We start from the raw sequence: 27,879 nt of genomic DNA on the forward strand, positions 1-27,879 counted from the left end.
AACACTGAAATATTTCTACTGAGATGACAGTGTGTTTGGCCTGAAATTCCGACAAAGTATTTTAGAGTAGGTCATACTTTGTAATTGTTGCTGGTTTGATTTTTCATACAAAGAATATAAAACTGAAACTGATCCCAACCTTTAGTTTAGTCATATATACTTACCCTTTGACTTCTGTTTGACATGTAAGACAGCTCCAACATTAATTATTTTTCACTTTTTATTTTTTCGACTTCCATCTACTTGTTTTCCCTTTGAATTTACATATCCAAAAAACTACTATGATCAAAATTCCTGGTAACGAGATACTGCAATTAAATGTGATACTGTATACAGGAAATTCTTCTTGCTTTTATTTTACTAAGTTATACAGCTGGCAATATTGATAATGATCCAATAATGAGCTGTTGAAAGTTCAACACTAAAATCTATTGAGATAAAATTAGTGGAAATGGTTTTGTGGGAAGAAAGAAAATGACAAATCTTCTGACAAGAGGAGATTATATCTTTAATTATAAATCATAGAACAGTAAACAGCGCAGAAGATTTCCTGAGCTTGAATACATTAGTGTTCACATACTCCATTAGAATAAAAAAAAAAATCAGACCATTTATGGTTTACATGACTACTTTCCGCCTAGTACAGCTTCTTTTAATGCTGTAATAATTACACTAGTAAGATAAGAAGCACCACCATACCCACCTCCGTGTTAATATTTGTGTATTTGTAATTGGAAAGAAGACATTTGAGTAACTGCCTAAGTACCAAACAGCTTTCTTATCACATTTTATTTTTATTCCAGAAATGGCATTCTTTCCATGAAACCCATAGATCATAATTACTAAATTAAGAAGACTTCCCCCGAAGTACAAAGGTTTTCTCCAGCCTCACATTAAAGCAATATCAGGGTTGCAATGTAACAAAACCCAGAACTGTGGCACTCTCCATTCCTGCTCAACAAAGTACTAAGATTTTCCTCAATGCATGACTTATTCTTTATATATATTTTAATAAGAGATACTGAGAAGCATTTGGTCATTGCTGACATATTGATCAATAAGAAATAATTTGACCTAAACAGTCTTTACCTACTTCTCAGGTGTGGAGTTGAATCAAGATTGTGTCAGTTAATCCGATGCTGGTTTGATTTTGAGCATAGTGTAAATTGTGTATGTTTCTCACAAGTGCAAGCAGTAACGTTTGATGAGAGAATACAGTTTATCAGGCATAGTTATATAATATTAAGCCTGTTTTCCCTATGTAAGCAGACCAAAGAGCTCTAGCCTGTAAATATATAGGAAAAACAATTCAAAGTAAGAAATGAAATTTTGCTTATCCAATTCAGGTGTCTCTTTTATGACACGGGAGATATAATTTGCCACTTTGCATATAGATACTCAGTGCCAAGACAAAATCTCTCTTTGCAGAAAGATCAGATGTTTCTATTTGCATTCATATATTCGTATGTATCATCATGCATGATATAAGCTGCTGATAAATGACAATGTAGTGCTTTTTATGCTAAGAGTGTCTTCAGGTAATTTCCTTAAATAGCTGTATCATCGCTGTATTGTTACATGATGTCAAGACTGACACCATGTAACTATAGCTATTTTTTCTTTAATAGAAAAAGAGTGGCTCATTTCACTTTGTTACAGCTAAGATGTAGGATGCATTACCAGGAAATATAAGATAAATGTTTATATGGAGTGCATTCAAAAAGCAGTTTACCAAGTTATACTGAATTCTCTGCTAAACAACCATGTAAGGTATGCTTTGATTCTGTCAGAAATGTTTATATTTCAGCCATATATGATAGTATGTAAAATACAACCATATTATGTATAAATTCAGATCTAAAGCTACTATATTCTAGGTGGTTTAGAAGTTTTCCTAGAAATAAAATAAATAAATAAAACAAAACAAATTATTTAATAAGAAAACGTTAGACATTTTAACATTGCAATGTTTTGTTCATTCATCTGTGTCCAGGATATAAAGGACTTTGCTAATGTTTTTGCAGGGAATATCAAATAAGAAGTATTTGAACCTATAGAGCTGTCTGTCAAGGACACTGGTAGGGCTTCTTATGGTAGTAGCGATTTCCTCAAAGCAGGGTCTCACACAACTGTAAAGTAAAACAGACCAAAAGACCAGAAGAGGCATTCTTAGAAAGAAGGCATTCATAGAAAGAAAAGACGTTCTTGAGAAAGGAAGAAAAAAAGATATGTATATGACTACATCAAGGTATTATGTAAGTTACGTGAGGGGAGGGGTGGAGGAAAGCGAAGACGTGACTAGGCTTTTTATTCTTCTTAGATTTTTATTAACAAAATTCGAGGATCAAATTATCTTTACAGAAAATGCTAAGACCTTATATGAAGAGTTTTAATGTGTACATTTCATGTCAAATGAAGAGCAGAGTATATAGAATAATGACATTTTGAATGTCTCCAGAATTCTCAACGATTCCTGAAAGAACAGACAATTTATGCACTGAAGGACTTTTTATTATAGCTACCACGGTAAATGGAATGTGTAAGCTTCATTGAAATTCAGCAGGAGGTTCAAAATTTCACAAAAGGGAAGAGGTTTCTAAATTCTGAGATTCTGGGAAATTTCACAAAAATGATTACCGGAGAGAAGAGAGAGGGGTCTGTCTCTTCTTTAATGGTGCTACTGAGGCTGTGGCTTTTCAGAAAAAACTTTTGGGAGGGGACAAAACAGCTACATGTAAGTCCATTTGAAACCAGACTCTTCCAATTTCACTGTTGATAGAAGTAGTGTTTTTTCAGAGCTGATTTTATCCCATCTTTTCATCTCACAATGCTAACTGACCCATAGGTCACAATCGAGGATTTTGATCCCTCTGTGCACTATAACAGCTCAATTTGGAACATGCTTTATATCTGCTTACACCACTGTTAAGCAAGGAAATAACAGTTATAAACACAAAATTGAGTTTACAGTTCTAAACAAAGGAAATTACACATTACTTCAAAGCATTCCGGGAAAGAGCAACTTCAGGTTTGTTAGGTTCCAGCCCAGTTAGGTTCTCTTGTTAACCTTTTCCCCTGACATACCCTCTTCCTCCTCTGTACTTTTTCTTTGAAAATGCATCTGCAGCTTGTTGCTCTGCTAGGGAAACAACAGGTAGTTTTTTGAGATACTTCAGGTGGAGGTTCCTCTGATTCACATTTGCGCAATATAGGCACTCAACATTGACACCAACGTGCTGTTTGAGGGAGTGTAGAGAAGAAAAACAGTGTTCACGAACTGCTATCCAAAATGAATGAGGATGAGGTCAGAGTCTCCCTAGGTTTAAAACAAAGATCTTGATGAATGTTTTTGTCTGATTCAGGATATTAATTATGTCATATTTCTTTATCTTTTAAGGAAGAAAAGCTTCTGAAAGCACTTGTGCAGCACGGGGTCCGCAGTGGAAAAACTGCCAGTCTAGAAATGGAAGTGGACGGGCTGCCCTTCTACGACACCCACTCGCTTATGATTGAGAAGCTGCTGCAAGAGGTGCAGCAGTAACTGCCCCGTAAGACTTCCAAATCAGGAGTTGCTCCTACTTTCTTATTTCCTAGGCTTTTTCTGATCTTTTTTACCTTGTAAGAGATGAGTCTCTGTCTCTTAAGTACTGGACTTTTCATCTCTGGTGTCTTGCCCATGCACAACCTGTTATTATTGCCCTTATAATATTTTGGTGAAGCAGGAAGGAGATATCATGATGATTTGGTCTACCTTTCTTTTCTGTAATTTCATAATGGATATTAAATGATATTATATACTAGGAGGTGATCTGGCTTTTACAAAGAAAACTTCTCATTAAAATGAAATATGATTGCATTGCTGTTCCTGTTTTACTAACCTCGTAACTGCGACAGGAAGTAACTCTTGTAGCAACTTGGATTTAAAAATACTTTGTGGTGGGGAAGACAGCTGCAGTGGAGTATTCAAAACAAAACAAAAAACAGTGTTACAGCAGTAAAAGTTGTTAAATACTTGCACACTTCTTCCTCTAACACTGTTTTTTTGCAGCGGTGGGTCATTTGTGGAAGTGCAAGGAGACAAAGGGAGGGCTGCTATGAAAATAAGGGCAGCCTTGAAGACTTGCCATGTAAAGGGTAGGCTGCACTGTTTGCCTCTTTCATATCAGTAGTTTACCATTTATAAATGGTTAAACATTTTGTCCATTTCTGGGTGATACAGAAATACTGTAGATTTTTAATTCTTAACAATAGGATACCCTAAATGAGTTCGGTACATAGTGATTAAAAAATAATGCCTAGAAATCAAAGCACAATAAGAAATTAAAGAACGTTTGCATTCGGTAAAATTCTGTAAATGAATTCCAGTTATAGAAATACAGCTCTTGATGAGACCGAGTGAAGAAAAATTAAATCTCAAAGGCCTACTAACAGTGAACCAGTACACAACAAACAGGTGTGAACTGTGCCTGACTTACGTCTTTGAAAGCTGTGCTACTACGTCAACTCAAGATGAGTGTCTGGGCTGAAGATGTGCTAGTTGTCAGTTCTCACAGCAGGAAGGACAGCCTCTGTTTTGCACTGCACCTCTCAGACACTGATGCTTTACCTGTCATAAAATGATTATAATGGTACAAAGGAGAGCATCAAGCTATTGTGCTTCAACAGCATCCAAACGGCAGTTCTGTTTGCCCATTGCTTTTTCCAAAGGACTGTATTTCAACAGCTAACAATGTCTTAAATCTGTTATTCTTTCTGGCAGGTGAGGTTTGTTTTTTTCCTTCTTATCTAAGACAAACACGTAATGCTTTGAGAATAAGAAAAATCAGTTTGTACCACAAACACCAGCACACTTAGAACATTAATCTTCTGATTTCCATGAGGATACACAGCCTGCAAAGATCTACAACAGTTGAACATGTATGAGAGAAAATCTTAATGCCAGAATGCTGATAGACAGTCAGATTTGCCAAAGGTTCCAATGGATAATTTATGGCTCAGCCTTTTTTCTTTCTTTCTTTTTTTTTTTTTTTGGATTAATTTTACTTAAAACCTTTTCAAAGGACACTGTGGTTAAACTATCTCACAATTAGAAAATGGCTCCTTTAGCAGTCTCCAAAATTATCTACCTAAAACCATTAAGTAAAATATTCAGTAAGAATACTTGAGTGTTTTTTTGTTTGTTTTACTGTTTTTTTTGATTATTTTTTTTTGCCAAAGCCAGTAACCCCATAGGATGGCATACGTTCACTGCTGCACAGAACCCGCAAAATGAAGTTGATATAATTTAAAGATACCTGTTCAGTTAAAGAGTTAGGTGATTTCTTTCTCTGTGGGCTACATGCTTAGTGACCTGTTAGACGAACAGATGTAATGTATATTATTCTTTTCAAACACTGACTTTTATCAAAGGAACTTGATTTGATAAACTTTTGTACTTTTCTTACCAAAATACAAGTTTTAACAGTCAGATTTTGTTAAGAAGTATAAAATGTAATAAATTATTAGTCTTTTTCTCTAATGCGCATTTTAAAAATCCTTTCTTCTGTGCAGTCCCAAGCCCTGTATTTAATCCAATGCCGATATGTAACATATCTCTAGCAACCCTTGATTATGTTCAGGATGAAATAGAAAAACTCTGAGGTTTACATTCCCCCCACGGTGGTCGCAGTTCTGCAGCCTAAGCCCACCCATTACAATGTAGAAAGAGTTGATGAAATACTGACTTTGTGCTGGGGTGGGAGGGAGGGGCAACCTTTCCCTCCCTGCCTGGTTAGCAGGTTAGATGATAACCATGCCGGACCGTTACACAAGTTTCCATCTGATTTAAACTGCAGCAGCTGACCAGAAGTTAACCACAACAAAGTACCAACATAAGTAAGTCGTAATCTGTCAGATGGCAATTGCATGTAATGTGGCATGGTCTGCATCCCAGCTAATTTAAACAACATGGGTGACTAGAATTAAAGCATAAACAAGGCAACAAATGTTTTATCTTAGAACAAACCATGTATGTGTCTTGCAGCATGTCAGGTCATGGGAGCCTGAGTAGTTGGCTGTGTTTTTAACAACGTACACGGATGGATTATGGCAGTCCGGAGTCCCTGCCTTCCAACTCAGCTGATACAGGCAGACTGGAGAGACTGGAGGAAAGACTAACAGAAAGTAAAGCTAAACAGCACTGATAGCCAGAAGAAAAATGCATGTAATAAGGTAATTAATCCAGCATGGTGAGTGGTCTAAGTATAAAGAAATGTTAAAAGAATTAAACAAAGCAAATGTTAACCTAAGCAAACCTAATCCCCTCCTTAGAGTGGGGACATGAATCCTTTCTGCAAAAGCAGAGGAGAGGATCTGTAGTATGACAAATAAACTCTTGTGAGCCAAAGCCATAAGATAGTTATTTCAAACACAAAATGAACAAATATAAAAGAAAATAATAAAAACCATTATTTATTAAACACATTGCCTAATTAATTCTAATATTGCACTCACAAGGGTGGTTTCCAGAAAACTCTTAGAACATGCTGCCTTTTAAAAAACACAGACAAGCGAGGCTGTGTACAGTGACATATTTGAGATACCAGGTATAGAAGGTCTGTCTAGACAATCTTTTGACATTAAAAAGAAACAAAAAAAAAGCACTGCTGCATGTTATCAACTCCGGGTTGCAGATACAGAGAGGTGTTTCAAGAAATGCTTGAAACTATAGAATAAGTGAAAGGATGAGGTAATATTCATGGTGTAACAGTTACAGATACGAGAAATTATGATGAGATAACAAAGAAGAAACAGGATTCATTAGTGGAAAGAATATATATATAAATATATAAAACACACCACCAACAAAAAAATAGAGAGGACTTGGTTGTAGAAACAATATTATAGAGCACAACGACCTCATCTTTAACTACCATTGTCTCCAGGTATTCCTGTATTTTGTTTCTGATACTGTATTTACTGAACAATGACGAAAGCCTAAGCTATAATATCTATTAGTGAAAACAGAGTTTGAGCAGAATCCATTTAGGAGTTTCACTGACAAATCCACTGTTAATTGCCTGCATGGTCTGTGCTGCTCAAGACCCACAGATTTGGAAGGACACAGTCCAAATCCTAACAAGGTTCAGTAGAATTTACTTGCAACTAAATTCACGTTTGAAGACATTGATTCAGAGAAATGCATGGGTTAAATGCACCACACATACTACAAACCTCCCGTTCTTTTCCAAGTCAACAAATTGAATTATTTATCCCAATCAGAGCCAAGAGATCTCATACCTCTGGAAGTCAATAGAAGCCTTACGACGAGTTTCAACAGTCAATCCACACACTGAAGGTCTCAGCAGATGCTGAATTTCTTGTGCCTGTTGTCCCAGAACATCTCACATTATTTGATCAGTTGTTTTAGCAAGTTGGCTCTTGCAAGGTCTCTGCACACCTTTAAACTAGCTGGAGAAGGAGTTATTTCAGAGAAGTACATAATACGTTGCAGAAATGCATCAATTTTTTCCTTTCAAAAGTAGTTATGGTAGCACATTTAATTTGTTCTGTCTCCAACCTTTTCAACACATCGTTGAGATTTTTTTTTCTCCAGATGCTGCAAAGAGACAGCAGTTAAAGAACTACACCATGAATACTAGCTTATTTCAGTCAATGCCAGTTGACTGGTTTTGAGTGGTACCGTAATGACAATATACATGATTGTAGCTAAGGGCACCTCACTGTATTGCATTGCTAATAAGCCTTTGGGAGGTAAAACAGTTTAATACACAGATAAATCAGATGGATACATACAGTCATACATGGAGATTTTACACAAGTGTCCTTTTTGATGAATGCTATAAATAGCCCATGTTAATTGAAGAGTCTTCCATTATTTCAGTAGCATCACATGATTTTTGTAATAACCCTGGCTGTTGCTCATGTTGTGGCCAGTTCGGAGTTTCTGGAGCACTCAGCTGATAGGATTCTTTCATCTCAGTCTTTAGACATCCTAAACATGTTAAACAAGAGTCTCGCATCTTGGCAAAGTTATGGTAAGTGCTTTCACTGGAAAAACAGTACAATACTGGGTCAGCAACACAGTTAAAAGTAGTCAACAGGAGAGAAGCATGGTAAATGTTAAATATTTTGTCAGCAAATGAGCAGTTGTTCTCAAATACGCTGCGAATTACAAGTAGGATATGGTACGGTGCAAAGCACACTAAAAAAATGAAGACAGTGCTTGAAACCAGACGTTTAATTTGGATTTTCTTCTTCTTCTGAGTGCCGTGACTCTTATGGACAACTCTTAAAATCCCACAGTAAGAGAAGGCCAGCAGAAAGAAGGGGAAAAGGAAGCCAGCAGAGAAGCGATAGTAATTGATGTTGTGCTCCCAGTCTTTGATGGGGTAATGCTCAAAGCATACCACATGGCTCTCGGCATCCATACTGATCTCCCCGTGTGTAAAGACAAACCAGCAGGTCATTATTTCCTTGGTCCAGATAACAGCGCTCACAATCATAGCAGCCTTCATTGTCCGAAACTGATGAAACTGAAAAGGGTGCACTACTGCTAGATAGCGGTCGATGGAGATGCAGCAGAGGAAGCCCACACTGATATAGATATTCTCATACAAGAGGATGCCACAGATTTTGCACAGCAGTTCATCATAGGTCCAGTTGTCATGCTGTAAAACATACTGGATCCAGAAAGGCAAAGAAAATATGTAAAAGAGGTCTGCTACAGTCAAATTGCAAAGGTAGATACCCAATTCATTTTTAGCCTTGATCTGTAAGTACCCGTAGTACAGTGACAGGCAGTTAGCTGGCAAGCCTATTATAAATACAAATATGTATACCACGGGGGATAATGTCTGGTGGATATTATGGTCAATAATACACTGCTCAGTTGCATTGTCTGTGGAATTCATCATCTTCTACCTCTCAACATGTATCATTCATCAGGGTCTTTAATGAATAGATGTAGAACTTAATTTCATCCAGTTTCATATACCACTTATTTCATCCACAAAAAGTTTAGGCTGAAGTGATGACTCGCTGCAGGATGTTAATAACCTGGTGGTAAAACACGTGAAAATCTTAAGGAAGAATATCATTATCAAATCATCAGTTTTCAGGAAGATGTGTTTTCCTAGTACTAAATTTTCTTACAGTCGTTGACAGAAGATAAAGCCTGTCTGGGAAATCATGATTCATATGAGTAGCTCCGTGTACTGTGCACATAAACAAAATTTTCTGTCAAAGAATTTCCAAGCAATTTACAAACATTTGTCACTTTAGCTTTATGAGTATCTAAAAGGTGAAGAAATATCATCTCTCTTTTACAGATGAGGCACAAAAGCAGTAATCCAATCTGTTCAAAACGGAAATATTTCTCTGGCAAAGCAGTAGTTCACTCAGACTTCCTTAGAGGATGCAAGGTGCACAGAATAGTTGATTTTTAATTTCCATTACTTAAATCTCCCTTTAGATAAAAAATACCATAGAATATGCATTTCAACCCATCAAGATGAATAAACTGGAAATTTTAGCAGTCTCTTTTACAGTTAAGCATAAACACAGTCCCAAAAGCAAGCTGTCTGTCGGAAAGACACTTTAAAAATCTGGCATAATGTCTCCATGGTCTTAGTCCTATAAGATAAGCTTTTACAAACTCCTTATTTGCCATGGACTCTCAAAAACCACCCATTATTATCTGTACACGGGATCTTCCCATTTCATCTGCACTGAAGATGAATACAATTGTTTTCACCCAAAGAATCTTCTACAATCCAAACATGTGCCTGGGCAAACATTTTCCGTACTAAACTATTACTGTTTCAGACTGTTATAAAAATCACTGCTGACAACGGGTTAGCACCCAGTTCAACCAGGACAAGAGTTAAGCCTTCAGCCAGCCCACAGTAATTAAACCCTAGACTAAACGAAGTATCATATTCACCCTTTTATCACCTAATGTGATATGTTCAGTCACTTTGGCACAAGTGCTCAGGACTGGAAAACAGCATGCAAACTGTGCCCCAGTCTTAGGGGTACGTATGTTTTATGTGACGATGCAAGACAGTGAGATTAGTTCTTTGAACCACTACCAGAAAATGCGCAGTTGTAGCATACACTTTGGGAAGGTTAGCAATATGTATGATCTTCGTAAAGCTTCGGTTAATTTGGCTTCAAAAGGAGACAGCCTTGTCAGGGACAAAGATAAAGCCTTGTTGTTCTTTCCCATTTACTACCCTAATTTGCATTTTTCTTTTTAAGTGTCTCCAAAACTACTAAAACGTCCAAAACTGCTTGTGCAAAAGACTGGTCGAGTCTAGGCCAGTGCAAGCTCTGTTCTGCTGCTCCTGTTCTCCTGCAGCTCTTTCATACTGCCCCTCCACCAGGGCTGGCACAACAGTGACCACAGACATAGTGAGCACGGCAGCAGAAATGCTGCGGAAGGGACCCAGTCACTGACACATCTGGTTTAGTTTGAAGTTTGCTCCAAGAGATTGCCATAACCTTCCCTGTGGAACAACGATGACAATGTTAGCATCACAGGTGCATACAGAAATTTATCCGTGAAGTTACATGCAGATTTCCCAAAGGACTGACTGTTACATAGGGGGCATTTTCACTCCTCTAGCACCATCCAGCACACTGTGCTTTTCTCAGGGGCTGCACAACCGCCACGCATCTTTACTGCCTACAGTAAGGTCTGGCATCACGCCTGCGAGCACCGTGCACAGAATCTGCGCTGAGACAGGTTTGACAGCCTAACTATCCACCTCACCTTCTCCATTCCAAGCACAATTGTATTTGAGTTTGTATTTGGTATAATTTCTTTATAATAATTTGGTGACTTTTACAGGTAAGAGTTTGCACAGAATGATTGTCGTAACCAGTTACAGCCTAAAATGCCTAAAAATCTGGGATCCGTCATCTAACCTAACAAATAAAAGCATCCAGTCAGTGCCCAGGTGCTGTTGGTAAGACCAAATTAATAATTTAAAAGACTGTAGAAAGTATTTTGAAGGTTGTCAATACCTTTCAAGAGTCAGAACTGTCTTTATATGTTCATAGTTCAAGAGCTCTCTGTTTTTTCAGTGTTACCCAGTAGGCCAATATGGGTCACAGTATGAGAAAATCTGAGAAAAAGCAGATGTCCTCCACAGTTGCACTGTTTTTTTGAAAATGCTTCTTTTCCTCTAAGAACTCAAACTGTTTTTATTAAATTATGTCATGAAGAACATGATTGTAAAATTCATATCTGCTTAGCGTAAAAGTCTGGCCAGAATGCAGAATGTGAAAGGCACAGAGAAAGTCTTATTGATACGATATTGTTCTAATATAATACACACTTCTGATTACAGTAATGTTTCCTGCTCCTGGAGGAAGTGCTGGCGTGCACTGTTTTGGGGCCAGGAAGAGAGGGCTGGCTGTTACAACGGTCCAGATTCTCTTTGGCACAATAGCTGCTTTATGCTGCTCTTCTGGTCTGTGGATGAAGTGAGCTTGGAAAACTCCTCCTTTGTTTCAACGTCCTCAGTGTGGGGGCTCTGAGACACCTCAGGGCCCTCTGACCACCTCGTGCCTCACCAGTGACAGTTTCAGTAGCCAAATGAGAAATATAAAGGTAGTTTACCTTTCTCCTTCTTTCCCCACAAACCAAGTACATTAACATAGCTCTGCACTGGCCAGGAATGAAACCACATGCTTTTTCATCAAGACTGGTATCAAAACATTGCAATGAGGGTGTCCAACAGATGTTGCGGAAGAACAGCCTTTAAAGACCACTCTGTTATTAGGAATATAATACACAGTAACTTACAAGCTCCCTGGCAAATTGGAAACTGAAGGAAAGGTGAGGCAGGGGATAGGAAAGAAAAGACAAATAGCTCCCTCATTACTTACTAAGCCAGCCTAGATAGTAGGAGGAGAAAAATGAAAAAGTTGCTGTAAGAAAAACATCTGGGGTGCAGATAATCATAAAGCTGAAAGCAGCTAAGGATGGGAACACACAGGCATTCCATTTAGACAGCTTTAATATGGAAATGGTGCAGCTGTGTGGGTTTTTTAGAGCTTAGTTTATGTAACACCTCCAGTATCACGAGTCCGCAGACATTTCCAGGCAAGATTTCTCTCTCTCTCTCTCTCTCTCTCTCTCTCTCATATGCCCATGACTTTTCAGTGTTACCTACCTAAGCCCCAGTCTTGGCAAGAAAACATGTAGATGAGCTCCAAACACTCCTCTTGTTCTTGGATGAAAAATAAAGCCAAGGATCTCTGGGCTTTGGAGAGCTTGACTTTTTCTTGTTTAAATAAGCCAACTTTCATCACTCACTGACAATTCAACAGCAGGTTCTTTTTTTTTCCAACTCCCTTCGTACCCTAGCTGCTGACAAAAGCACGATTCCCACCCTGCACTGTGAACTGCAGAGCAGCTCACATCTTCAGTGCTGTCTGCTGGTGGTGGCAAAGGAACTAACCCAGAACCACTGACAATAGCCTCTTCAGCTCTGAGTAATAGGATGGAGCCTGGCTGTTGTTTTTTTTCTTTTCCTTTTTTTTTTTTTCTTTCCAGTTTCAATGATTGCTACAAGATTCCTCATAAGAAATCTGTCTGTGATTAGATCTACACATTTTTAGCCAAAGGACTTCCTGGTACACATTTGCAAAAGTTGTGCTCACAGCTTGTCTCATCCACAAAGCACTTGTTTCCGTGAGCAGGGAGGATAACGTGGCTGTGTGCTTTTACATGGCAGTAGATCTCTTGCTGTTTAATCTGTCCCTCCACCTGTCATACATCACAAACGGACCTGAGTCACTTGGCGTTCATAGCAGGACTTGGACCATGCTGCACATCTTGGAACCAAAAATCTGAGATTGTTTCAGTTTTGGATTTGGTTCAGATCATTACCTACATAAACACTAGCCTTTAAACCCCCACACTAAACTTCTCCCAAGGCTCGAGGGTTTGTCAGCTTGGCGCAACACTGGTTCACAAAGCCTGGAAGAACAAGGTCAGAGGAAGGGGCTTGGTAGCAATGAGTAGCAGCAGAGACCAGGGAGCAGTGGAGCAATGTAAATTGGGCAGAGACTGGCAGGCCCAAACCTGAGAGAGGGTTAGCGGGGCGAGGTGGGGCGGCTGTGAGAGCTGCAATAGGAAAGGCAGGATCTGAGAAAGGGAAAATGGCACCTGGTTGCTGAGCATTCCTTCCACAGAAGATAACCGTGCTTTTATTACTATTTTAAGAGATGCTTTCTGCCCCTTCTTGCCTCCTCCGCACGCTCAGTCATCTCACTGGGGCAATGCTCTGGCTAAGAGAGAGGAAAGAAGGAACAACCGTTCCTTTGTTACCACCTTTCTTTCTGAAGACTCAGGTTCCTAGCTACTTGAGAAAGCTAATACTGTTAGACAAAATCCCCCTGAAAAAATGTAGAATGAAGTGGAAATTGGGGTGCATGACTAAGGCTGACTATGAGGAAATGGCACAACAATGCCTGGATTAAACCAGAGGAATGATGAAGTAAAAAGGTCACAAGTGGAAAGAGCCAAAAAAGGCAATAAGGATGTTTCTTTTCTTTATTGGCTAGAGTATCCAATTCTTATTGGAATATCCCGTTTCTTACTTCCCCAAGAAAAGGAAGGGAAAGGAAAGACAAGTACATGAGGCAGAAGCAGAAATTATAGATTTAAACATGGCTGCAATATTTGCTGTTATTTTTTATTTCAATCTTCAGAAGCAAAATTGTGACCCAGTATCTCACAATTTTTTTTTTTTTAACAATAGGAGAGAGGCACAGACAAAGTAGATAAGCAAAGGCCAGCAGATATTTTAAAGTCTCTGTGCAGTCTGAGAGAATCAGCTAGAACAATTTGTGAATTACTACTGATGATGTTTCAGAACTTACGGCAGATTGGGGTAAAACAGACATATTGCCTGTCTTGTGAAAAGAGTGTTTGAAGAATCGTACACCAGCCAGCTCAGCTTCAACCAGAACAAGCTGTCAGACAATTGGTACACATACATGGGTATTTACAGCAGTGACTCACAGCTGCTCAGACTCACCCCAAGCGAGTCCTGCCGTACTTCAGGAGCGGATTGTGAGCTGGGGTTGGCAGCTGCACGCACCTCACACCCTTCCTTGGGGAGATGGGAGAAGCTCTGACCTCAGCCCTACCTGCCTGCTGTCAGAGGGCCGGCTCAGGCATGGATGGGTGCTCTTTTCTCTGCGTCATGCAGCCTTATCAGGCTGCAGCTCATGTTGCTGCTCCAGGGAGTGGAAATCAGAGTTGGAAGGGATGAAGGACAGTAGTGGAAGCTGGTCTCATCTCCACTGATTAATCCATGAACGTATTGCTTCCCATTCCCTGCAACTGTCAGCCTTGCCTCACGCAGCCTCATACCCAAATGTCACCCCAGACGTGTCAGTACCCCAGCTCCCAGAAACGACCTTTCTCAGCTCAGTGCCACCCCTGTCCTCATAGCCTCTTCAGCCTGGTTTCAGCCCTGACAGCCCCCTTCTCAACAGCTGTAGCTCTCATGATATCATAATTCCTTTCTCACACAGAGTCCCATACACCAGGGCTAGAGGTGTATGGAGGAAAAGCAGGACATCAGAGAGAAGAGTTAGCAGCTGCATTTCAGGGCTGGAGAAAGCCAGGGAGGATGAGGGGGAAGAGACGGGCAGCAAGGACAGCAGCGCTGCTTTAGAGATGCTGCTGCAATAAGAAACAGACGCATGGATTCAACAAGAAACAGTAGTGTGGGACCAATCTAATTTCCTTCTTTGATGAAGTATGTGTCTGCATAGCTGGAGAGGAAGCAATATATGTAGAGCATCTTGATTTCATAAAGACTTTTGACACATCCCAATGTGCATTTTCAGTAACACCTGGGAAACTGCAAAGGCATTATACGTACTGCCTGATGTGTGCAACCACAGTCAAAAAGCAGTCACCTGTAGTCACTATTGATCTGGAATGGTGGATTGAGTTGGGAGCAACAATTTGCCCTTTTCAGGATGCTAATTACTATTTTTATCTATTCATATGACATCAATTCATAATTTCATAATTTCTATCCTGTTAATAGTGGGATAGAAAACACACTTATTAAATCAGAACATGATACCGAGTTGGGAAGGAGTACGTAACAGTCAGGATTTAAAATGATCTTGGTCTGAAAACAAAATTAAATCCACTGAGGACAAATGCAAAATTACCACGCTTGGAAAGAAAAAATCTGACTGTCAGTATTCAATGGGGAATATCTGGTTATGCAGCAGGATGGCTAACAATGCACTTACAGTCACTCTGTTACTGCTCAGAAGAAAAGAATTACAGTGGGATGCAGTACTTACACGGCATGAAGCCAGGCGCCCTCTCCACTCACCACTGATAAAGTCTGTGGAACCTTTTGCACTCTAAGAAATACACAGGCAAATTAGAAAAAGTCCAAGTATTTGGGGCTACCAAACTATATAATCCCCATCTCTGTCTCCACAAATTCAAAGTTATATTGCCTTACAGACAGGCATTTCCTGCAGGTTACTGGTTAGTGTTTGTGAAGCACTCAGATGTCATACCAATGACTCCAAGAGATAAACCAGTGGGCTACAGGACATTTATTAAAGGTGGAAACAATTCTAGTGAATAAGGTATTTTATCCTTGCTGAACACCTGGGATAAGGCAAGTTATTAACACAGCTACTCGTAAGGGCACAATGGAAAGCCATGGGGATGTGTGCACGTTAGCACTGTTAGCTCAGGGACCCGAAACAGCAAAGCTGCAGTGCTGTGACCCGTGGTCTGGGCAGATCAAAGGAAGAGGGTGCTGGCAGGCCTGGAAGAAAACCAAGGCAATGCAGGTCGACTGCATTCAGTTTCTACAAGAAAGGTGCTCAGGTTTGGCCCAAGCACCTCAGCAGGGCACTGGTTTTGTTGAGGTCAGATAGAGTTGGTATGGCTTGTATTAAGACAGAAGTCCAGTAGAAATTACGATTTTTTCATTAAAGATCATAGCCTGATTTAAATGTGCAAGTGGGATAAAAATTAGGTTGCACCGGAGACCTAGAGATTAGTCTAGAGACTGGAGATTTCTAGTTGCTGACCCCAGTGCACTCAGTTGTGCTGCTCACTTTCTTTTAGTGCAGCTAGTTTTACACGCAGCATCAATGCGTCTTTTCAGGGAATACAGTTAATTTCTCTGCTGACCATATATATATATTTTATTTGGGTCGGTTTCTAAACTTTTCTCACTGAATCTGGAATCAAACATAACACTTGAAAATAGACACCAGAGTTCATGGTCCCTAGGAGTGTGAAGTATAAGTCGCTATCACAGAAAGTGCACAGGAGTACTGTTTTTGTCAAACTTCTATGTGAAGAGCAGCTGGTTGCAAGGAGTTTTACTTCTGTTTTCTGCTGGGTTTGTCATCTGTAAAGCAGACAGGCTACCTCAGAGATTCTCTGCTGTACTTTCATTCCTGATTTGTTTCAGTCTGCTTTTTTCAATAGAAGCACAAACTCTGTATGTGCTATTTGCAAGAGAGTCTTACCAGGGGCATACAGTAAAAAAGGATGTATCTTTTTAACCCTCTGAAACCATCTTATGTAAATTGGGGTGGGGAAAAAAAAGGCATGAAAAAAACCCCCAACCCAACCTCAATTTCTCAAACTGAATTCCCTTCTAAACTTATTTTAGGTCTCCACACAACCCATTCCATATTTGTTAACTTGTGAGGGGAGCCGTCTAACATGAATCTCTGCATACAACAATAATTATTCCTCTGTGTGTTTGTTTCAGTGGGAGGAAACCATAGAAGTATTCCAATAATTACAAATCACTTTACTTTTGTCATTACTGTATGACTCCATTTATAAGCCTATTGTCAAAGAAGGAAGCCAGCAACATTTTTTCAGAACCCACATAAACAAAAGACTAATTAGTCACCACTGCCCAGTTTTCCCTAGCACAGACATGCAATTATTCACAGCATTGGGTAAATCCATTTGCTCAAACTTTGATATCTTGGGAATTTGCCTCAACTTCTTAATTTCTGTTTATCATCAAATTTCTCCAAAGTCTGAAGTAAGCTACTTACATTAAATATTTCATCACTAAAACTTCGGATGCCATCTGAACCACAGTGGTGGTGTAGTTCAGGGTTTCGTGCCCATACACGTCACTAGGAATTGATAATGCTAATTTGAGTAGCAGTTTCATGTTGCTACTCAAGAAAAGAATCTTTCTTTTTCTCCTAGTAAGTTAATGCTTGTTGAAAGCACTAGATTGGACATTAAATGTGTTGTGTATGATTTTTTTTTTTAAATAATATTCCAGTACAATGGTCTAAACACTATAGTTCCAAGTGGGTATGCTAAAATATTGCAGCACATTAGCAAATGCAAATGTTTACTCCTTGCTTCTCCAGTAGTTAGCCCCATCCTCCTCTATCTCAAGCTTCACAATCTTCTAGTAGAGAACATTTTAATGGCTTCGTTTGGTGGCTTACAGAGTATCAGGTATGTCATTAACTGTTCTACAGAATTTTTCCCTGGCCACCAACAGCTGAAAATATTGATCTATGCAGCTAAATGTAAGCAGTGTGGGCTGACTGATGCAAGGCAGCTAGAAGCCAATGAAGATAGTCAATGTATATTAGAAATGAATTAATTCATATACTTTCACGACCTCTAAATTTAGTTCCAATGCTCATTTCCCATCATGGTAATGTAGTTTAATCTTACAAGTGCCTTACAGTTACAGGATGGAGAGGTAGTACTCACAGCCTGCTGAGACTTCCCAATGCGATATGTTTCCTTTGTGTTGGTTTTACCCAGAAGCATATTGTTGACTCCAGTTCAGTATGTGATCATTGCAACCCCCTCATCCTTGCCAGTGTTCTGCTGTAAAATACAATATGCCTTATTAAGGACTTCTTTTATCAGATGCAATACATATCTCATATACCACAGTTTGCACATCAGTTAAGAAGACGACTTGGTGTTCTAATTAAAAGGACAAAGGTTAGCCTAGGATGATAATCTGCTGGGATATTCAGGATATTTTTTTCTGAAATACTGACATTTTCCAGGAAGGTAAATTTTGCATTTCAACAAGTTCCCCCCCATGACCTCTCCCAGTATAGACTCCGGGGTACTGTGTAATACTGAATTACTGGGCCATGGTACCTTAGCTCTCTTACAGCCACCCAAAAGTGCTCAGCTGCTGTCTTTCTAGGTTAAGCAGGTTTCCTGCTTAACTGAAAGTTTGACTTATAAAGTGGGTTGAATGTAGAACATTTAGGTTTGTGGTCCACACTGATTCAGCTATTTCTTACAGAGCTTCATGATCTGCAGGCTTGTTTAGTCTAAAGAAGACCATGATGAGGGCAAACACAGCAAAAACCTTCAGACATGATAAAGAGTGTTGCAAAGAAGGAAGCGTGCTCTCTGTGTAAGCCTGAACAAGAGATAGGGTTAAACACCACAAAAAAAGTTTCCACTACCAAAGGTAAGTGGAGCACTGGGGTAGATGGTGTGTGGGATGTAGAGCTGTCTTAAAGTTTAGCAAACATCTCGAGGATGGTCCAGCTGATGCCCCTTGAAGGCAAATAAATGTTTGGAGAGCTCTCAATACCCTCCCCTATGCTCTTCTCTATTACTGTTTGTCAGGTGATGTGGCACAACAGACCCTTCTGGCGACACGCAATAGCATGAATACAAACTGTATAAATCTGACATGGAGTAAAACCATTTCCACCAAAAAAAAAAGTTTTGAAATAAGTCATCATTTTCTTTTCTTTTTTTTTTTTTAATGTTTTGGATTTGGGAATTTTTCCCTTAGAAATTAAAGCTATATGGAAGTGAAATCTACATGACTTTACGTGCACAAAAATAATTTTAAAAAATCCCTGGTCTGCCGCTGTAGCATTTCATTGGACATTTTGACACCTTAGGACTTCTTAGATGAGGTCTGCCCATATGAAGGACAACTTGACATTAGGGGGTAAGGAAGGCAGAGGGGACAATATACACACATTGTCCCACATCTCAAAGTGCTTTATGTTCTTTACCTAGGTTTGGGGCTGTTTTACCAAATGCAAGGTCCAAACAACTGACTGAGCACAGGAAAGTGCTGAAAAGAAACTTCACTTTGGAAAATCCCTATTTATGGTAATAATAAGTTCACACTATGTGTATTTTCAGGCAAGCAATCCAACTAATAGCAGGGAGATGAATCATATAACAGGAATTAGTCATGCCACAGTTGTCTCAAGCAGTTGGCTCATAGCTTTTGAAAATGACCCTCATCTGCCCCCTCCTTCCTGCTGTTAAAGATCAGCCAGGTGGATGACGTGACCCTCCAGGATTTCACCACTGCGCTAGCTCCTGCTCTCAGGATACATCTTCCTGAGGCTGCCTGGATGTGCAGGACAGTGGGTGGAAGAAAACTCCACATTACACCACTTTCTGCATAAATCTTAAATCTCTCTGTTCCTCAGAGAACAACTCCAAATCTTCCTTTCCCCCAGCTAAAACCTCAGCCACCTCAGCCTCTCTCTCCTACAAACCTCCTCAATACAGACGACAAAACGCCGCCCTGTCTCCGCCTCACAAGTGGGCAAACAGGTAGTGAACAACTGCAGACAATAGAACTGCTCATAATCCTGAATCTGTGTGCCAATCCTCATTTAAAGCGAGCTGGGAAGAAGAGCCAAGCCTAAGTAGGTCTTATGGATTAGAAGCCACACAAGCCATGATCAACAAGCAAAAATACCAGTAAGGAACAAGGCCTGGAACAACTGTGTTGTAAGCTTGAGACTGAGAAGTAGGAACTTCTCCCTCCTGAAGTAAATGGGCTCTGATTCATTTCACCATCTACAGTCTCGGAGCAAATCGTCTCACTCTTCTGATTCATTTTCCCAGACTCTGTCTGACTCTTTACTGAAGCTGCAGCCTGCTCCGATACCAGCACCGAACTCCCCCGGGCAATGCCAGACGTCTTGCCAAGAACTTAGCGACTGAAGATTTAGGCCATATCCATACCACATTTCAAACACGGCTACCTTCCTCGGGCTGCCAGCGCGTCCCCTGCCCTTCGGCACCGCCACAGAGCCCGTGCCCCTCAGAGCAATGCTGCCAAGGGAGCTGTGGCCCCACACACAGGGCCCCACAGATTTCTGAGCGGGCTGAGCATGGGCCGCAGCCCCCTGTGCCGGTCAGTGCTCGCACACGGCTGGGCAGAGCACATCAGGTGTTAGCCCCTGCCTTGGCCCAGACACTTAAGGCACAGTACAGATGTAGCTGACATGTGCACTGACAGCAGCCTGCTCTCCGTACCCACAGGCACTTGAAGCAAGGGCACACCCAAGGCAGCCCCTGCTGTTGAGCCTTCCCAGCATCACCCACTGGCTACGAGGGAAATCTTGTTCAGAAGCTAACAAGTTAGAGACCAAAGGAGGGACCAAATTCTCCTTCTGCTTACATCTTTTATAATACCACTGCCTCCAGACAGTGTAATTAAACCTAAATATCAGAACAACATGCCCTCCAAACAGAACCATCTCATTAACAGAAAGTAATTAGGAAAGCTAATCCCACTTAGAGCAACCAAACATTCTGTACAACTGCTTCCCCTCCCTCACTGATAGCTCACTGGGTAGAGCTGACTGAGCAGCGTTGCTGACGAGCAGCAACTTGGACGAGCAATAATCAACATTTGACTGATCACATCTGACAAACAGCAAAGTCTGTCTGGAAGAAAAATTTGACTTGCCAGGTGTAACTGAAATGTGGTCGAAGCTCTGCTGTGTCTAAAGAGATTGAACAGACCTCCAGTCAATGTTTTCACTGTTGCACACCCCAGCAAATACTGATACATTCAATAAAGTCGTCATCTCTCTTTTAAATGCTATTATCTTCATATATGATTCATTTTGTACAGCAGAAGTTTTAAGACATGGAAAAGTAAAAAGCTGTTTATAATATTTAGAGATTTTACACTTCCTCCCCTCATTTTTCTTTAACTTCATTTGTATTCCTCTGTTTGGCTTCACTTTGATCACAGAGACAAAACTCACGACAGGAAATAAACCCATTCAGTGCCAGCACCTAGCATCGCGTGCCCTGTCACCATGTACCGGGTTTGTGTTTTTGGCTTACACTGATCCCATTGTGTGTGTTTCAAACCTTTCTGTTCTAAATCCTGTTCTTCAAGCCTAGCACACCATCCACCCTTCCACGCAGTGCTGTTTAGCCGAGCTTGTTTCCTTTCAGCCTCAGCTGAGTCCCCTCAGTTCAGCCCGTTCCGTATTTTTCTGGGGAGGGGCATGCATGTGTGTGTGTCTTCAGATAGTCCCCATCTAGCCTGTAGAAATTTAACTCTTCTAGCTATCCCTTTTGCTGCCTTTAATTAAGCTTCCCTCTTTTGTGCAGTTTCCTTCTTGGAAATTAGCCAAGTTTCCAGAAGATCTAAGTCAATACCCACATCTAAAGCTTGTTCTGCAACGTTATTTCTCAGACTTCTCATGATTTTGTGCCTTGGACAAGGTTTTCCTCTGCACTCTTTCCCTCTTTGCTCTCACTCCCTAGATGACCACTGAAAATTTCAGTTCTTTTCACTTTTTTCTTTTCTTTTTAACTGGAAGATACAGGACTCCAGTGACCCAGTCCCCAGTGGAAATATCATTCTAAACAGCATTTGCCAGCATCTGTATCTGCAGGCTTCCTTATATTTTCATTTCCTGAATTTTCATTTCCTCAATTCTCTTATTTTTCATGTAAAAAAAATATTTTGTTACTCAAATGATTTTAAGTGCTAGTACCTTAACTGTCATTACAACTTACACAAAACCTGGCTTTCTATTCTATTCCTTCACTTCCGACCGTCCTCCTTTCCTGATGTACACGAGCCCTTATTCTCTCCTCCATTTTCCCAGCCATACCTCTGTACCCCTGCCTGCCCTCGCAGAGGGTTTAAGAAGCCTTCCTCAGCACCCTGCTGTTGAGTTCTTGTACTTCATCATTCTGCTGAAGAGCCTAAATGTTTCCAGCCACTCTCCATCACACCTTTGGATGACACCATCGTCCACGTGAGCCACGACTACCTGCCTCCCCTTGCCAGAGCCCCTGTCATTTTTGTCACCTCTCTCCTTGGGAGGCAAGTCACAGCATCCCCTCTGGAGTCACAAACTCAACCATCCATACGCTTGAAAAGTGACTACCCTTCTCTAATCTTCTTTTAATGAAACAACCTGCCCACGATAATGGTATAAATCTGGGTAAAAGAGGTTCAACACAAAAATTGAGAAAGTAGTTGAGGAACCATGACCTCACAGAAATGGAAAAAGCTTATTTTCTAGAAAGGTATAAAGTTTATTTTATAGTGTCAGAGAAGCAACCTATGGCAAAGGTAACAAGCTTACTGTAAACCATTCACATGTCCCAACATTCACTTGACTAGAGAAGAGAGAGAGAATCAGTTATTTTCATAGGGGAATTCTGATGAGTTGTTGGGTAGAAGATGGACAAGCTGGTGCAGGAGAGGTGGGATTCTAACGCTAATCAGAAATGCAAGTTTTGCTCTGGCGTGGAGGTGTAAGATTCTCTCTGAAATTTGGACACAAATTCAAATTCCAAGTAATAATGTTATGTCACAATAAGTTAAGGCACCTTAGTTTAAGCCTCTAACTAGTTTAACAAATAATTCCTGCATTGAAAGCTGTGTCTAATTGCTTCTTAAATGTAGAGCATAAAATAGATACACACTCTAATTAGATATGTGCATAGACACTAAATCATTAGCCATCAGAGTAAAATTTCTTCTTCCTTTCACAGAAGGAAAATAAAATTATTTGGCATTTTATTCAGGTGTCATTAAAGTGACTGAAGTTTGATAGTCTGATTGCATTTGCTTTTGTAATACGTTCATTCTTGATCTCTCACTCCTCAAAGCTCGTGTGTCTTTACTGTCAGCCAAGAGCAAACAATGTGAGAGAAAGGAAGTTTGAAAGCTTGCAGAACGAAGCAATGATGTTCAGGAATGAGAGATTAAGCTCATCCTGCAGCAAAAGCTGTCTATAGCAATTTTTAAGTGGAGACTGTCAGGAGGATGTCTCTTGTGGAGCACCAGTAGCAGCAGCAGAGTGCCCTCTCCGTTACCTATAGACCAGAATTTCTATTTGCTTCTGGCACAGTGACAGATCTGTGCATAAGCATCCCCAGATCAAACCCCAAGACAACCCGGCTGCAGATAGATTTGTTGCCACAGAAACAACTTCTGGCGGGAGCGCTCCACAGGGAGGAACGGAGTTCTGTATCCCTCAGGTGAGCCCATCACTCAACCTCTCTCTAACAGAGCATTTTAAGCCTAATATTCAGTCTTTTTTCTTTTTCAGGCATACTAGCTGTAGCTTCCAGATGAAGTGGCAAAAAAGTTCTGCTTTTGCTACCCAGCAGATTTACAGAGTTCAGAGCACGGTTTTTAGTGGAGACAAAGGAATTACAGAGGATGCATCCATCCCTCAGACCATAAAGTGCAATGTTGTTCCTAGCTGCTGATTATTACTAATACCTTCACTTAAAATTATTGGCCAGTTTCTCCTAAACATTAAAGCTGTTCTGTGTCTTTTCAAAACCAAGTACCATCAGCTGTCAGGGACAGCAGCTCTGCAAATGCTTCAGCTGGCAGAATAATTCATAACAACTGTTAAAAGCCACTCAAAATAAGCTTTATAGGAAGAGCAAATCTCTTAGAGGAAACATCCAGCTAATTGTAAGGTAATCAGCATCACAAGGCCGCCATGTTCTATTTCCACAGTTCTTCATTTAAAAATAATTAGAAAAGTTGTGTAAATGCCCTCGTGAGCCCGAAATAACTTTTTGTTCAGTTATCACTGCCCTGACACAAGAACATGCAGCAGCAATAAAGCCCCAGCGAAATGTGAGTGTGCCCTCAGGTCAGATCTAAAATAGCTAGCAAGGAAAAACTTTTCATCTCCGTGAGCTGTTCAAACAGGATGCCAGCAAAACTCGCACTTACATATCTCCTGGTTCATCTGAGCGACAGCAACCACAGGGCTGCTTAGGAGAGGTAGATGTATGTTAATATGTACACCTCTGAATACTTGTCCCCTCTAACTGCGCTCAACCCCAGATAAGAAGTTTCCAGTCCATCTGACCATCCATCTGTCCATCAGCTGAGCCATGCTCTGGGCCTACATGCCAATGTTAGCTGGCATCTAGTGTGATGACATCTAGCTCAGCTGGGATGCATCCTCCTCACTTCTCTCCCCTTTCCCCTCCACCTCTCTTCCCTCTTTTCCTGCTGTCTCAGGTTCTTTATAGTCCTCAGGTCCCAGAAGTAAGGGAGTCATTTTTTCTCTGCCAGCCACAAAGTGAGTTAAATAAATCCCACTACAGATGCCAAGTGAGATGAGTTTTTTTTTTTTTTAATGAAATATTGGAACCATCACTTCTTTCTTAATTTAAAACTGTGATATTCAAATCACAATGCTGTGATGTAGACATTATCACCTCGCAGCTGTGCCCCACTATCACAGAACAACAATATTGGTCTGATTCTGTAAAACCAACACTTTCTCATGGTGCACTCCCCAGACCCTGGAAAGATTCCTAAAACTTTGGGGATTTATCTCCTATTTTATCATTGGAATTACATGCAGCTTTACAGCACCAAACATAAGCTCAGCTGGAAAGAGTTACCTTCTGCCTCTTCGCTCATGTAACTGAGAGTGCTTACAATTGCATGCATAGAAGCAGCGAGATATGGGGAACAACAAAATACAAGCAATAAGATGGGGAGGCAGGAAGGATAGCGCTGAGGACAGTAAATTTTTGGTTTGCTCAGAAAAGGAACAGAGGAGAAGGCATTACATGCACAGGGGATTGACTTACTTCTTAGCAACTTCTTGATTAAAGCAAACTTGAAAGAAGAAGTGGTCAAACGTCATACTCTTCTGGAGGCAATGTGAACACAGGGTGTTACTGTGGAAAAAGTCACAGCAGGAGCTGATTAACAGACTGCTCAGAATGTCCTGAAACGCTCACAGTGACGGTGTCACATCTTATGAGCTTGTGTGTAGCCATTTTTCCTTGTCTCACTGTTAAATTTCCTGAAATTTTTACTAGATATCTGCATGTGTTCTGAACAGAAAAGCGCAGTACAAGGCTGAAAATTCTTCTAAATTTTCCATTTCTCAACTCCCCATCCCCAACCCACTTGGAAGTGGATCTCTCAGTGATTTACTTTCTTGCTTGCTTTTCAACGACTGCCAAGAACCAGAAAAACACATAAGTAACACAGGCAACCTACCTAATGAATGTTTCTAATCCTATTAAAAAAAAAAAAGGGCAGATTAATTTCTGATAGAATGGATTTCGTTTCACTACACAAACCTTCACGTTTAAAGTTTCTCTAGCAGGTTCTGAACAGCAGCAAGAAAAGTGTCTTACTGTTTGGAAAATATATTAATGGCAAACTTTTGAGAGACAAAGACAAATCTATATGGCTGTACACAGAGTACCTACACACCAAGGTTTAGCAGTTTTCTGCAGTTATTCCTAACTTTTGGGCTATGTCTTCAGAGGAAGTGAAGTATTTAAATACCTTGTTAATTATTTTAAAAAGTTTGTATCTAGTCAACATATATGCTCCTACTAACTGCTCTGAAAATGACTACTGAAATTTATCTAGTGGCTATTGTTCTTGTTCCCCGCTGCAAACACGACACAGATTCTTAGTTTATCTTAACAATTCCCTATCATCAATACAACTTCAACATCTGGCTCTCCTTGCACCTAACTGGAACTCCAGAAAGTTTTTTTTGGAAGAGCTTCTATTCAAAGTTTTCCACTAGTGGGAACCTGCCAAGGAAATTCATTTTGAAGTTGTGAATTTTTGGACACGTTGCTTTGGTTGAGTCCTTGGAATCCCTCCTTTGTTTTGCTTTGCTTCACTTTTAACAACCTAGCCAAAAAACTGTTCTGCCACCTTTCCAGGAGTCGTAACATTATATAAGCAATGATGGAAAAATTGTTTGCTTTTAAGAATGAATAGGTAAAAAATGAAACTCACCTGTGAGCAGTTTATACAAAGATGGTTTTCCTGCAGAGCAAAGAGCACAAGACTTCCCTTCTTCCAGCTTCTGCTCAGGCTGCTGGCGAGGCTGTCTTCCTCCAGCTGTGAGCGAGGCTGTCGGTGAAACAGTGCAGGGAAGGAGGAGGAGATTGTGTTCCAGCTCCTGTGTGCTCTTTATAGTACAACTGCAAAGGAGTCGAGTCAGCCAGCCCAGCCCTCTCCTCCCGCACCCACTCATTCATAAATGAAAGAGATGACAGTGCCAGAAGCAGACACTGAACACAGAGATGGGAACGCACACGGAGCTGCTCACACCCCTACCTACCACCGCCGGCACAACCGGCAGACACACCGCGCTGCAACCACGGCAGCTGGTGCAAAACGGCTGCTGCGTGCAACTTATCTGAACACACACAGATGCTGCCTTGTGCAGGCTGTGTACTCTCACAGAGTACACAGAGCGTTACAAAGTATACAGAGCATCAGCGCTGTTATTAGTTTTATTTACAGTAAGTTGTTCCTAGTTCTCACTGAGAGCAGACCTTCGTTACGTCCAAACACAGCCCAAGCTGAACTCTGCACAAGGGAGCTGCTGCTCTGAATGTGCAAGAGCAAGGTCTGGGAGGGTGCTTTTCCTTCCTGTTGCACAGCAAGAGAGACTGGGGCATAAACAAACTATATGGTTTGTCCAAGGTCAATGAGGAAGACTGCAGCAGATGCAGAAGCTGGTGTGCTGCTGACTTGCACTGCTGCTCTTATTCCTGCAGCAGAGAAAGCTGCCCCTCAGACTGTGTATTAACCTGTCCATCACTCACACTGAAAGGCACTACTATAAAAACAGATAGGAATTACATCACTGAAGCTGGAAACAAAAAGCTTTTTCCCAGTTCAGGCCATGAACTGATGTGTAACTCACCTGATGCAGCGCTCTCCTGTGCTGCTGTAAGGACACTGGTGACTCTGTGTGCTCAGGACAGCACCTGATGAGTTCTGTCTGCTTGCTGCGTGGGGGCGACAGTGCCCCAAGGGTGGCCAGGGACCAGAAGGCAGGAAACAGGAGTCTTGTGTTGGGTAGTCCAAAACAAGAAAACGGGTTCTCTATTTCTATCCTGGTGAAAAGCACAGAAGAACGTAAGCAGGGAAACTTTTTTTAAAAAAAAGAGGAAAAAACAAGGATACAATGGCAATTACAAGACTTGGAAATATTCCAGGAGTACCCATGGCTAACGTCAGAGCCAGCATCAAAAATAACTCCTCGTTCCAAACACAGGCAAAGGGCCCTTCAGGTATGACAGGCTACCAGATGGCAGAAACCTTCCTCTGCCAGGGCCTCTGCCAGAGCAGAGAGCTAAAATTATCTGCAGGGTTAAGGGGCCTCAGAGTTTTTGAGGAGGGATGCAGCAGAAAAATTACAAAGTTCTTGAACGTGACCTGAAAAGGCTGCAAAAAGCACCGAACAGTCCTTTGCAGGCTCGCGCTGCAGCTTGGAGGATGGCAGAGATGCAGACAGCATACCGGGCTGAACGGGCCACGCACAGGCCCCTGGGAACACGGCCAGAGACTGATCACCTGTGCAGTATTAAAGAACACAAAGACTTAGTATCAAATTCATCGTCATTTTCAGAGCTCTCCCCCACCTGCATTTAGACTTAAAAAATCATACGGATTGGGACCTTTCAGGAAGCAAAGTAAAACTTTTGTTTTAGTGCCTTTTAATGCACACTTACATACCCTTAGATATTGCAGCTCTTTTATTAGTCTTAAAGGATTTATAATGGATGATATTAAG

At 40.8% G+C, this 27,879-nt stretch overlaps 2 protein-coding genes across 14 annotated transcripts in view; one reads left to right on the forward strand and one right to left on the reverse strand.

The window, feature by feature from the left end:
* DGLUCY (D-glutamate cyclase) overlaps positions 1–3,879 on the forward strand; it is a 45,398-nt gene extending 41,519 nt beyond the window's left edge. For all 3 annotated transcript variants that reach the window (XM_050711312.1, XM_035540054.2, XM_035540053.2), the window contains one exon: positions 3,398–3,879. In XM_050711312.1, the coding sequence (XP_050567269.1) occupies positions 3,398–3,541 (144 nt within the window). In that variant the 3' untranslated portion in view covers positions 3,542–3,879. The remainder of the gene's footprint in view (positions 1–3,397) is intronic.
* Positions 140–27,659, reverse strand: GPR68 (G protein-coupled receptor 68). 11 transcript variants are annotated; one of them, XR_007708423.1, is made up of 9 exons: positions 27,007–27,573; positions 26,088–26,275; positions 24,908–24,997; positions 17,777–17,896; positions 7,279–9,057; positions 5,295–5,350; positions 4,476–4,606; positions 3,879–3,949; positions 140–3,316 (listed from the first exon to the last, which is right to left on the reverse strand). XR_007708423.1 is itself a non-coding variant. In XM_050711313.1 (6 exons), exon 6 carries the CDS (start codon positions 8,913–8,915, stop codon positions 7,839–7,841), a length of 1,077 nt encoding a protein of 358 aa, XP_050567270.1. In that variant the 5' UTR covers positions 8,916–9,057; positions 15,349–15,411; positions 17,777–17,896; positions 24,908–24,997; positions 26,088–26,275; positions 27,007–27,575; the 3' UTR covers positions 6,435–7,838. The 11 variants fall into 11 exon arrangements, 2 of the variants coding, with proteins under 2 accessions (XP_050567270.1, XP_035395953.1); XR_007708424.1 differs by lacking the exon at positions 5,295–5,350 and having other exon boundaries at positions 140–3,236; XR_007708425.1 differs by lacking the exon at positions 5,295–5,350.
* Between the last annotated feature and the right edge of the window lie 220 nt (positions 27,660–27,879).

The sequence above is a fragment of the Cygnus atratus genome, chromosome 5 (genome assembly GCF_013377495.2).
Source record: "Cygnus atratus isolate AKBS03 ecotype Queensland, Australia chromosome 5, CAtr_DNAZoo_HiC_assembly, whole genome shotgun sequence".
In the NCBI taxonomy this organism is placed as follows: Eukaryota; Metazoa; Chordata; class Aves; order Anseriformes; family Anatidae; genus Cygnus; species Cygnus atratus.

Coding starts and splice junctions, on each gene's coding strand:
- GPR68 (XM_050711313.1), bottom strand. CDS start 8,915: ATGATGAATTCCACAGACAATGCAACTGAGCAGTGTATTATTGACCAT.